Raw genomic sequence first — 13925 nt, forward strand, 5'->3', positions numbered from 1 at the left:
AAAACTCCTGCTTATCATGCAATAACATAACTGTTAGATTGAAATTCAATTTTATATATTAATTTGGTACTATTTGTAAGTACATTAAGAAATATTACTTCAGATACAAGTACTGTCGAAACAACAGAAATTAAAACAACGAATGATAAAGGTAAAACCTATGACATGAGTACCAATATTGAGAGAACAACTACAACAGATGCTAGTCATGTACCTAGTTCATTAACATCAACCACTGAGAACGATTCGACAACACATCCTGCATCTAAAATAAGCAATCATGCCACAACAACGACAAAAGAGATGATTGAACCAACCACAGGTATTTCAAAATTATAACAAGAAACTAAGGTTTATAACATACACGTTTGTGGCTTGATTTGATATTAAAGTCTTTTCTGTGTAACAGCGTAATCTTCATCTTCTAACTGTCTTATACACATTACGTCAAGTGTTAGGTTTTCATGGTGATCATATGCTGTATTCACATGAAGTAAAACATGTTGTATCGAACACGTTATAGGTTCATGCCTCCGAAGCGCTTTTCTTGATTTAATTTCATCAGCAACGCTCAAAGCCGAACATGTAAAAGCAAAGGATGTATTTTAATCGAAACAATTGAAACAGTTGAAAAAATAACTAAAAACAGCCAAATCCAACTAGGGTCAACTTTACCTGAGGGATTTGAAACTTTAACGGGAAATTTTAAAAGTGTTTGTTATAAATCATATCAGTACCCGGGCACCGATTTCTTAGCTGATCGGATACAGTTATATAAGACTTATCGGCCCAGTGCTTTGAAAAATTTAAAACAGCACTATATAAAGCTCATGCGTCCAGGAAATGGTATATGAATTTAATGTAGATAAAAAAAATTGAGGAAATCAGTTATACAAAATCATGTCAGGTAGAATCGGAGAACACCATGGCAAAAACACAAGAAGACGATTAATACCACATCTTCCTATATCTAGATAATACGAAAAATATATTATACAGAAAATTAAAGTTAAGACTGCATAAACACCAACGAGGAACGGGGTTTATATTACGATATTCGAAAGGATAATATGTTCCTGGTTCACCTATGATATACACCGTGTTGCTCTTCTATTTTAAAATACTTTTAAAAGGCGCATCGCGTTACACATGTAATAGTATGATTTTTTTAATACTATTCCGTCCACGTATTTTAGCCAGAAAAGTTTTGAATTAAATGACTCCATCTTCCTATTTAAAAGCACATGTTGGTTCGTCGATTTCAGAAACAAGTACAGAAGAAATAACACAAATTATGACCATAACTGACAAAACTAGAACGCATGAAATAACAACTAGTATTGAGAGAGCTACCACTGCAGTGGACAGGACAAGTGCCAGCAAATTAACATCAACAACATCAGGAAATGCAGTAACCGCAACAAATGCCAACAACATAGCGATAACAACTCCAGGAAATCCAGCAACCGATAAAAGTGATAGTAAAACAACGACACAAGCTTCAAAAACCACATTGACTTCACAAGATGAAACAACTACTTCAAAAGATATAAGCTCTTCAACCACAGCATTCAACGCTGAATCAACTGTAACAAAACAATCAACTACTTTTGACAACTATGTCTCAACTACTGCAAGCAATACACTTAATCTAAGTGGTGAGACTTTAATAAATTATTGAATCTGAATCTGAATCTAAGGTGATTTAAATAGATAAGGCAGAGACTTTAAGCATTTGGTGTTAATGAATGTACTTTCTGATTGAATTATTCCAAACGATTAAGATGGTACCAAACACCTAGCCTAAAATTAATTTGGCTCGTTTAATTTTCATAAAATTTTTACAAAATATTTACTTTGACCACACACTTTTTTGGCAAAAAATCATTGGATATATACCACTAATTTTTATCATTTGGAAGCTTGATATTTCCTTAACAATAAAGCGTAATAAAAACGTTCAGCTGATTCTTACAGAGCTATCTCCTTGCGGTATTATGTACCTCCTTAATAAATCAACAGCTTGTCATTTAGAAAAGACAAAAAATAGTATGTATATACAATATCAAAAGTTTCAATTTGTTCTTAAGTTTTATAAACTATGTAGTATGATATAACAGAAACAATGAAAGATCTGCTAGTATCATTCAATTCCAAACAACAACAAAAAAAGGATTACGATATGACATATGATAAAAAATGACGTGACTCCTAACCCGGGACAGTGGTTTCACAGTACAACATGAGAACAAAGAAATAAATGCTATCGATAAGCTGTGATAAGCTATAGGGACAGTGGTAGCATTGTTAATACTTATATATCCCGAACTTGCATCCGTTGATAAAAAAAATCAGGATACAGAAGGTTACTTATTATAGTATTTTATCCTTATCAATTCTGTTTTAGAAACTGGAGTGGAATGACGGGTTGAGCATCATTATATTGCACTTGTTTATAGTATCCATAGTAATCTTCACATTTATGAAAAAATCGAAACCTTTACGAACAATTCTCAAAAAAAGTTTTAATGTGTTTCAAAAGTTATATTGTAAATATACGTCTTGCCATTATTCCTAAAAAATAAATAAAATGTAGTAAACGCATGACAATAGCGCACCAATGTTGACTTTTTTAATCCGAGTAGGGTCAACAAAAGAACAACCTAATGCATGTATTTCAATTGAGTGTTTTTTTAAAAATTATTTTAGAGTCGAAAACGTCCGGAGTGTCACCAGGGATATACGGAGCAATTGGAGGAGCCTTGCTTTTGATAATTGTAGCAGCTGTTGTGATATACAAATGTGGATTCAGAAAGCCTAAGTATTGTTATAACAAATGTCACATATAAGACAAGAGGCTCTCAAGAGCCTGAATCGCTCACCTGTATTTCAGAGAAGATTTTTAAATGTTAGCAAACTTGAAGAACAAATTGTGTAAAATTGTCTTTAAATGGCAATAACTCCTTAAGGGGTCAATTGACAATTTTGGTCATATTAACTTTTTTGTAGATCTTACTTTGCTGAACATTATTGCTGATTACAGTTTATGTATATCTATAATAATATTCAAAATAATAACAAAAAACTGCAAAATTTTGTTAAAACTACCAATTCGGTGGCAGCAACCCAACAATGGGTTGTTCGATTCGTCTGATAATTTCAAGGCCGAAAGATCTTGACCAATTAAACAATTTTACCCCATGTCACATTTGCTCTAAAAGATTTAGTTTTTGAGATATAAGCCAAAAACTGCATTTGACCCTTATGTTCTATTTTTAGCCATGGCGGCCATGTTTGTCGATGGATACAAACTTCGGATACAATTTATAAACAAAATACCCTAAGGTACATTTATTTAAAGTTTGAAGGAAATTGGCCCAGTAGTTTCAGAGGAGAAGATTTTTAAATGTTAGCAAACTTGATGAACAAATTGTGTAAAATTGTCTTTAAAGGGCAATAACTCCTTAAGGAGTCAATTTACAATTATGGTCATATTAACTTTTTTGTAGATCGTTCTTTGCTGAACATTATTGCTGCTTACAGTTTATATATATCTATAATAATATTCAAAATAATAACAAAAAACTGCAAAATTTTGTTAAAACTACCAATTCGGTGGCAGCAACCCAACAATGGGTTGTTCGATTCATCTGAAAATTGCAGAGCTGATAGATCTTGACCAATTGAACAATTTTATCCCTGTCAGTTTTGCTCTAAAAGCTTTAGTTTTTGAGATATAATCCAAAAACTGCATTTGACCCCTATGTTCTATTTTTAGCCATGGCGGCCATGTTTGTCAATGGATCAAAACTTTGGATACAATTTATAAACTAGATACCCTAAGGAACATTTAGTTAAAGTTTGAAGGTATTTGGCCCAGTAGTTTCAGAGGGGAAGATTTTTAAAATAGTTTACGACGACAGACGACGACAGACGACGACGACAGACGACGGACGACGACGGACGCCAAGTGATGGCATAAGCTCACATGGGGCCCTTCGGGCCCGGTGAGCTAAAAATTGAGAAATATATTTTGTTTTATTAGCCGATGCTGATAAGCATATACATTGATAGACACACAAACAAACAAAAATCAATAAACGAAATATTAACATTACACAAAGAAAGTGTTCTACTTTACAATTGTTTTTGACAATGAAGAGGAAAAATCAAACAACATTATCATAAGTACAATGAACAATCGTTAAAACTATAACGAAATTATTTAGTGTCGAAAATTATACTATTTTCTAAAAACTGAGTAATTTATTTTCGTGTGTACTAATTTTTCGTGGATTGAGGAAACTTTGTATAAAAAAGTATACCTTATTTCTTTTAGTGGACGTCCATCAATTCTTGTCGAAAGTAGTGAATCGACATTGAATGCTAACAAGAGTGAATCTAAAGGAACAGCCCCAACTGCAACGATTTGTCCACAACAGTATACCAGAGAATCGAGCCATCTATCCATTAGTTGGTCAGAAAGTTCTAGACCAAATACTCCTGTTAACCTCTTTCTCGCTAAAGCAGATAAATAGCGACGAAGACTGATACTCGTTTTTTTTTTCCTCAAAGATAAACAAAAATATAACAATGATGAACTACCACTTTGTTTGTTTATTATAAGTTAGATATTGGTAAAGGTTATGTATGTTTATGCTGACGTGCGATTTTATTTGATATATTAACTCACTAACTTCCTTTAGAGTTTTTTTCTATTTGAGCTCCACTGATAAGTCTTATGTAGATAAACCTGCGTACTATATGAAAATAACACTTTATAGATTATTCCTTGGTATCTTTGTTTATTTTTAATCTTCTTCTGTTCTGTTGATGTTCACATGCAAACAACAAATATTTTGTTTCATATAAGTTAATTAAAAAAAAAATGAGCATTGTTTTTCATTTTGGAAAAGTCTAAAAGATATATTACCACATTTTAACTTGATTACTAATGGATGGTTTCATAAAACATTTGTACTAAATCAACGGGATAAATTCGTCCATATTCTTGCACTGAATGATGGATTTTTATTTCCAAATTCATAATGTACATAACAGAATTATTAAATTAAAAAACGTTACTATGGTTTATGTATAACCTTGAATATAGCTAGCTCTCTTACTCTTTCCATCTTGCGTACCAAGCTACGTTTGTTTCTTTACAATAGATATGCATATGAACTAACCAAATTGTTTTACGAGTAACTATGGTAATAATAGGAAGCCAAATGTAAACATTTCTTAGCAATTTATATTTTCTTAAAGGAACCGCGATATAGAGGTTATTGAAACTAGTGAAATACAATTTGAAATCGTTGATTTAAAGGTGTGTAATAGTTTTGTCGTAATAATCAGAAAGGCTTAAAAGGAGTTTCATATATGGAATTGTATAAAATTCCATTTTTACATAGAAATGTGAGATACGGAAAACGTCTATACATTTTTTGGTAGAAAAACTAAACTTTTCTTTAGTCAAACTTCAACATTGCAATGAAAATTGGTCTTATGGAACGGAAAATGTCTATTTAGTGTAAATTTGAAGAATAAAAATTGTTGTACACACCCTTATGCATGTGTTATATCAGTTCTCCGTATAGTTTTTACCTTTGATTTCAACAAAATATTTCTCGTGAACCAGGACAACACAGAGGACATTAAAGTGAACTGTTATTTACCCACCCTATACCGCTCTCGTTCAGTAAAGAAACAAGATATCAGCAGACGATACCGTTAATGCCTGTATTTCTACAGCTAAATGACTGGATGAGTTATTATTATATATATAAAACAGTACCAGTCGGGATATGGCAGTTGTTTTCCATTCGTTAGATGTGTTTGAGCTTTTGATTTTGCTCTTTTATAAAGGACTTTCCGTTTTGAATTTCCCTTGGAGTTCGGTATTTTTGTTATTTTACTTTTTCGGTTTAGATCACGTGACGCTACCACTTATATCAATATAGTACATGTATAATCGAGTTTCTTTAGTCCGCAATGATTTAAAAGCAGTGAGAAGGGCCTACTTCAGTATGGTAAGCTCTCGAAGCAAAATTCTTTTATCGGAAACACTTGTCCCCGAAAAAAAGATTAATATAAATAGCAAAACATTTAGTATCAATAGTTCACAGGAATATCCAAACAATCAAAAGTATGTAGGTTCTGACTTGGGACAAGCGCTTTGATATGTGAAGTGAAAATATTTCTTTACCTTTTATTATCACTTACAATTTATCAAGTATTAATAAATAACCCAACCCAGAATTAAACCATTAAGTATAAGTATAGCTACTTATGTATGGAATTCAAGTTTTTATTGACTATGTATATTCCTGCTGTATCCATAACACGTGATATTCTTTTTTCGAAACACTGTGTAATGTGTAAGTTAGTATTTTTTGGTTATAGTAAAAGGCTAGAGTAAGGTTTAGAGGCTGGGTCAATTTAACCTAAATTTCATTCCCCAGAAGGGTCAAAATCCAAAAGTTGTCAAAACCTGATGGAATTTGATCATCGAAGATTCTAAACAATAAGCATTTATTGATATAAGAAATGTATCGAATGTTAAATATTAAATCGCAAATAGCAAGACAAAAAACGAAATCAATTACAATAAAGCTACAGTAGAGAAATGATAGAACACCTGGCCTTTGATTTGCTAGCAGCTTTGTGCAAGCACATTGAAATTTAATTGGTAAGCGTGGTAACGAGTTCTTATCACGCTATGGGACAGGTTTCACATGTAGAGCAGGATCTGCTCGGAGCACATATCACCCCCGTGTTTTTTGTTGGGTTCGTGTTGCTCAGTCTTTGGTTAACTGTTATGTTTTGTGTACTGTTGCTTGTCTATTGGTTGAAACAGCTTTTTTTGCCATGGAATTGTAAGTTTGTTATCGGCTTATGAATTTATATATCCCTTCGGTATCTTATGTCTCTCTTCTTCTAAAACTCTTATTTAAAACAAAATCTTGAAAGTGGATAATTTATCACGAAGTGACACACACATCCCGTAATACCCACAAAATACTGTTAAAGTTTGTAAACTGTAGACTTACAAACTAACAATACTTTATTTATTTATTTATTAACTATTGCGAAAGTGTTACAAGTTGGGGGTCACATTTACAAAATAAAACATGTATATTTTGAATTTATAGTTGTTTATGAATACATCAGTTATGTATTCCCATTACATCGGACTTTTCAAGTCATAAGAAGCAGGATAAATATCATAAAATTTCTTTTACTGTTTATAGCTAACAAATGTTGTTTAATTTTTCTTTATTAAAGCTAGCGCATCCTACTCAGTTTTCTGAACTATCCTACTTAGTTGTCTGAACCATATGTATTCTCTATAATTTGTTCTCATTGTCACCACTACCGACATTATCCTCGCTTCATTCTCTTTTTGTTTCTTCAGCTTCTGATACAACAATATCAATATCATCTATAATATCATTTACATCACTGGTAGTAACGATATTGTTTATCACTGATTCGTCATGTCCATGAGTGACTTCCTCAGTTTCATTTGTATCTGATTGTTTGTCTGTCTCTGTATAAGTTGTGTTATACTCATTATTACCGGAGGAAGATACATTATTGGTGGCGCCGTTCGGTTGTTTTTCGGAGATATTCATATCCCTGCTGTCATCGATCTGTTCGTTTGTATTTGTGCTAAGACCTATTTCCAAATCGTCTGCATCGTTTTCATTTTCTGCTGACAAAGTATTTTCTATTGATGTACCGGTTGTACCATTTTGTAGCACCAAAGTGCTTGTATTAGTATCTATCATTACTGTTGAGATAGGTTTCTTAGTTTGCAGGATGTCTAAGGATGGTGCGTTTTTCAAGTTTTCAAGAAACTGAAATGTAAAATGATGAGATTTTAACATCTTCAATTGTCTAAGTACAAGGAATTAGTTCCGGTGCAATACGTTTTGGAAACTGACATTGAATTTGCTCTTTAAAAAATTAAATCAGAGAGGCGAAATACAAGTTGATCAAATAAAACAGCGTGATGTTTTGAAATGATACTTTCTACATAGAATGCTACAAGTAGAAGTCCATGACATTGTAGAAACTTACAGAGAAGCGGCAAAACTACTTAAGCATCTGAATCATAATGCATTTGTACGTAGTTCCCGTTTTGGATTATCTCCCGTTTAACAGTTAAACGACTATGTTACATCGCCCATTACAAAATTACAAAATGATGGAATTGAGGAAGCCGGAGAGAAATCCTAGTCTTACAAAACAAAGTATATGTGTATCTGATAAGTCCTATACTTAAGGAAAGTAAAACTCATGTCGATTATCCATAGGTTTCTAGTAGGAATGTCCCCCCACCAAATGACTCGGGTTGAATTATAAAGAATTCCATTTTATTTTGTGTAATTCTTGCAAGCAATTATAATTAAACTGAAATTGACGCAATACTGTCGTATCAGTCAATCCCAATTTGAATTAAAAACAAAACAAAACATGTTGAAATGTTCGATCCCGAAATTCCAAATGAAATAATTCATAAATGAAGTTTTTTTACTGGATTATGCTTATTACATTAAGTTATTGGGAAAATAAAGATGTTCTATATGCACGCTATGCTTGTTTTTGAGATAGAAACACGCGAACTTATTTGTTTGTTTGTCAGAAGTCAAGACATAGTTTTGTTTTGTTAAAATATTGATAAATATGTATATATATATATAGTGTTTTTTTTGGGAGGGGAGGGTGGGGGGGGGGGGGGGGGGGGGGGGGGCAGGGGTCGGGTTTAAATGCATGACTTCGTAATAAGCCATAGGAGTTACAAAATATTAGAAATAAGATGAAAATGTGAGCATTGTGAGGTCGTTCGTTTTCTCAACTGAATTGTAAATTGTTGTCGGGGCCGTTTATAGTCGACTATACGGTATGGATTTTTCTCATTGTTAAAGGCCGTACGGTTGCCTATAATTGCTTACATCCATGGTGGATCCATTGGAAATCAAACCACATCTCCTTATTTTTATATTGTACATCCTCGTCAGTGATATGAAAAAGATAGATGATACAAATGTGACTGTATTCAAAACTGAAACGGACACTTTCAATAGGAGACAGAATAAACATTTGCTGCCCCTACTGACGTATATTATATGCAATATAAGTATTATTGGTAGATCCTGTGCAACATTGGTTTTGTCAACCGAGCATCTTCTTTGCTTGTTAGTCGCTCTTCGGTTTCTATCCTTACCATTCAAAATACTAAGAAGCAAATATTTTACTTATAATAATTATATTACGTAATAACTACGGTTGCCATACTTCGAAGGCCTGTTACGAATGATTCCGACTATAGAAATAGGCGTGTTATACACCATTTTGTAGATAATTTAATGTAGATTTACAAAATAACAAATTTCAGTGGGATAGACAAACGCAGATACGAAATATAACGGAAGTTAGCGACCGGGCGACATTTCTCAATTAAGTGAGTTAGGTACCATGTGTTATATTTAAGTATATAGGGTTTTTTTCAGATACAAGTGCCTGAATAACACAGTTATATTTCGAGCTATATCGAGTTCATGACACGTCATTAATTTTTTCTTCACAATTTTAAAAGGTGTTGTTAAGGGATGGACAATGCGTTTCATTTTTGTGTTGACATTGTATAACTATAAATATAGTAATTTTTAGCTGTAATACAAAAATAATATTAAGTCTGAAATTTTTTTTTTGTTAGGAAAGAACAGTTGAAGGCTCCGATTACATATTAAAGACTTGTTACTTTTACGAGAAAACAGACGTAAATAGTTTTTTATTTTAATTTAAATAAGGATAAATTGTTAGTTATGTAGGAGAAGTATTGAGGTCAACTATATTTAAGGTAGCGCAATACAAAGATTTGTTTACTTCCAATCTCCAACCTTTAAAATGATGTTACTTTCTTATGATTGCATACAAATTAATAAAAGAGGTATATATAGATAGATAAAAGATTAATCTTTTAAATGAATGCTCAATAATAATCAATTATTATGCAATTAATGGCAAAATCTTGGTCAGTTCACTTGAATGAATTTAGCTCTGACATCTCTATAACTACACAAGAAATTTTAACGTTATCTTAATCAACACAGCAGGAGCTACAAAAGGGTGTCTCAAATTATCGCTATCGTATTCCATTCTCTCATACATCTGTAATTAGTGTAAACATCCTTACCACATAAAAGTAGAGATTATTTGATTAGGTGTAAAATTTGATCTATACATTCTATCCAAAATCTGAGACACCCTTTTGTAGATAATGGCTCTAGGAACAACATATTACAAAATCAACCCTCTCGGGGTATCCCTGAAGAAGCTAATTTCAATTGAAAGTTGAAATTTCTTGTAAAATTTTGTAGACACAGTTAAAATTATAATTAACTACATAATTGTTGTATAATACTAACATTGCATTAATTTGAAAGAGTAATCCGTTAGCTATCCAAAAATACCACTTTTATAAATTTTCAAGCATTATAAAGAAAGTTACAGCATTTTAAAACTGGGGAGTTGGAGGTATAAAATCTTTGTATTGTGCTACCTTAAAGATAGCTTGCTGTTCGATGTGAGCCAGGGCTCCGTGTTGAAGACCGTACTTTGACCTAAATTGGTTTACTTTTATAAATATCGACTTGGATGGAGAGTTGTCTCATTGGCACTCATACCACATCTTCTTATATCTACTTATGTCGTTTGTCCTTAAGTGTCTAGTAGAAATGTCACCCACCACCGATTGACTCGGTTTGAATTAAAGAATTCCGTTTTTGGTGTTAAATCTTGCATATATATTTGTACTGACATAGGCCTAATACCATCGAATCAATCAATCAATCATAAAATTAATTTGAATACAAAAAAAAAAACAAAAAAAAAAAACATGTTGAAAATGTTCGATCCTTAAATTCACATAAAATTGATACAGTTAGTTTTTGGGAAAATACTGTAGAACGATTCTCTTTGCTTGTTTTTGAGATAGAAATATGAAATTTCACGCCTTTGTTTGACAGAAACGTTTTGGGTCAATTTTTGTTGTTTAAATATTGATAAATATGTATATACATAGTATTTTTTTTTGTTGGAAAAGGGGGGGGGGACGTAATAAACTTTAGAAGTATCTAAATATTAGAAATAAGAATGAACATTTGAGGATCGTATATTCTTGTCAGTGATATGAAAACGATAGATGATACAAATATGTATTTAAAACTGTAACGGCCACTTTCAGGAGGAAACAGAATATACATTGGCTGCTCCTCCTTACTTATATGCAATACAAGATAACTATTATCATTAGAGACTTTGCAATTGTTTTTTGTTCACCGAGCATCTTCTACAACGTTGTTCTTTCTGTGGTCGCTAGTCGTTGTTCGGTTTCTAGACTTACCATTTACAATAGCAAATATCTTTATATTAATGTGATATCAAAAGATAGAAGGTACCAAGGTGTTTTCAAATAGACCCATTCTAAACAGTTTCGGCCATTTTCAAGACAAAACCACTGCAAATCCGTTTGACGAATATATTTCATTTTAGCTTTTTTGTTCATACTCCCTTCTTTATTACTAAAGATTTGCATGTTGAGTCTAAAAATTTACTTGATCTCTATTTCTGAAATAGCTCCAATTTTATTTCTACCTTATTAATGTCGATATATTATAAAAAATTGTTTACGGAAGAAATACATATATATTCGATGGTCAAAATACGGAATGGCAGGACCGGAAAAAAATGGTGTTATGCGGATTTGTCAAAATTGTTACACCCAAATTCCACATGGCATGCAGAATATGTGAAGTTCATATATTTGCTCCGGCACCCGATAAGTATTTAACAGTTTCATTAATCACAAAAAAAATGTTGTTTGTTATACAAAGCTCTTCACATAAACGAGCATACTAATAAAAATAAAAAAAGGCACCAACAGGTGAATCAATCGTCTAAGAAGGACAGACAACACCACTATACTGCAGCTAGAACACATCCGGTTGTTTTTATCTGTCAAATAAAGTAACACAGCGATGTTTCGTACAATGTCGATTTCATGACACGTCATTTTTCTTCAAAATTTTAAAAGGTTTCGTTTAGGGGTGGAAAATGCGTTTAATTTTTGTGTTGACATTTGTATAACTATAAATGTAGCCATTTTTATCTGTAGTATAAAAAACAATTATATTAGGTCTGGAAAATATAAACTTTTTTTATTAGGCACGAAACAGTTGAAAGGCTATGATAACATATTAAAGACTTGTTACTTTTACGAGGAAACACACGTAAATAGTTTTTTTTTTAATTGAAATAAGAATGAATTGTTAGTTATGTAGGATAAGTGTTTAGGTAAAACTAATTAATTAATTTCCAGACAGCGAATACATTTTAAAATGAGTATAAATTGTGTACATTTCTCAAAATACACCTATCAGTTTTTTGTTAAAAATATTTATCGTTTTCCGAAAGTTTTATTTTTCTGTGTTATTCATTTTTTCCTCACAATTTATGTCTGCTTAATTATTCATGCTGCCTCAACTTGTTCTACTTCTACGTGATCGTAGGATAATCTAGTAACATACTATTTTTTGTTCTACGTCTGCGTGATCGTGGGATAATTGTAGCATATTTTTTGTTGTTCTACGTCTGCGTGGTCGTGGGGTAACCTTGTAGCATACTATTTGATAATATTTTACATTTCCTTCGATTGAAATTACTAAATTGTTCGGATTTAGGGCCTGTCTCTAATTCAAGGCTATCTTTGAGAATTTAATTACATACTATATTTCAAGCTTCAATTTCACCCTGTCCTGCGGATGTTCGCTTATGGAACGGTAAACTGGTACGAAATTACAAGTAAAAACAGTTTTATATAAAAATGGAGAGATGAGACATGATTGATAATGAGACAACTAACCTTTATGAAACATAAACAACGTCAGGTTACCATACGGCCTGCAATGAATGCCTTCAAAACTGACAATACTAGCATTACAATATGTATATGTGATAAGTCCTATATTTTAAGAAAGTATACCTTATGTCGTTTGTCCTTAAGTGTCTAGTAGAAATGACACCCACCCCCGATTGACTCAGTTTGAATTAAAGAATTCCGTTTTTTGGTATTAAATCTTGCATATATATTTGTACTGACATAGGCCTAATACCGACGAATCAATCAATCAATCATAATTTAATACAAAAAAAAACATGTTGAAAATGTTCGATCCTGAAATTCACTTAAAATTAATAGATAGTTTTTTGGGAAAATACTGTTGTACGATTCTCCTTTCTTGTTTAAATACATTATTTCGTTATTAGCCATAGGAGTATCTAAATATTAGAAATAAGATGAACTTTTGAGGATCGTACATTCTTGTCAGTGATATGAAAACGATAGATGATACAAATGTGTATTCAGAACTGTAACGGCCACTTTCAGGAGGAGACAGAAAATACATTGGCTGCTCCTCCTTACTTTTATGCAATACAAGATAACTATTATCATTAGAGACTGTGCAATTGTTTTTTGTCAACCGAGCATCTTTTACAACGTTGTTCGCTGGACGTTAGCCTTTCTTTGGTCGCTAGTCGTTCTGTGGTTTCTAGACCTACCATTTACAATAGCAAATATCTTTATATTAATGTGATATCAAAAGATAGAACGTACCAAGGCGTTTTCAAATCGATCCATTCTAAACAGTTCCGGTCATTTTCAAGACAAGACCACTGCAAATCCGTTTGACGAATGTATTTCATTTGTGCTTTTTTGTTCATACTCCCGTCTATATTACTTAAGATTTGCATGTTGAGTTTATAAAATTTACTTGATTTCTATTTCTGAAATGGCTCCAATTTTATTTCTACCTTATTAATGTCGATATATTATAGAAAATTGTTTACGGAAGAAA

General features: G+C 32.2%; 2 protein-coding genes across 2 annotated transcripts in view; one reads left to right on the forward strand and one right to left on the reverse strand.

The window, feature by feature from the left end:
* Positions 1 to 108: 108 nt before the first annotated feature.
* LOC127706789 (serine-rich adhesin for platelets-like) lies at positions 109 to 5582 on the forward strand. The gene is made up of 4 exons (XM_052211479.1): positions 109 to 322; positions 1266 to 1658; positions 2710 to 2821; positions 4340 to 5582. Exons 1-4 carry the CDS (start codon positions 166 to 168, stop codon positions 4536 to 4538), a joined length of 861 nt encoding a protein of 286 aa, XP_052067439.1. The 5' UTR covers positions 109 to 165; the 3' UTR covers positions 4539 to 5582.
* Positions 5583 to 6794: 1212 nt separating this feature from the next.
* LOC127705791 (sodium-coupled monocarboxylate transporter 1-like) overlaps positions 6795 to 13925 on the reverse strand; it is a 73247-nt gene continuing 66116 nt past the window's right edge. Inside the window, exon 16 of the mRNA XM_052210140.1 lies at positions 6795 to 7862. Within this exon, the coding sequence (XP_052066100.1) occupies positions 7395 to 7862 (468 nt within the window). The 3' untranslated portion in view covers positions 6795 to 7394. The remainder of the gene's footprint in view (positions 7863 to 13925) is intronic.

Source organism: Mytilus californianus, unplaced genomic scaffold, assembly GCF_021869535.1.
Source record: "Mytilus californianus isolate M0D057914Y unplaced genomic scaffold, xbMytCali1.0.p SCAF_6, whole genome shotgun sequence".
In the NCBI taxonomy this organism is placed as follows: domain Eukaryota; kingdom Metazoa; phylum Mollusca; class Bivalvia; order Mytilida; family Mytilidae; genus Mytilus; species Mytilus californianus.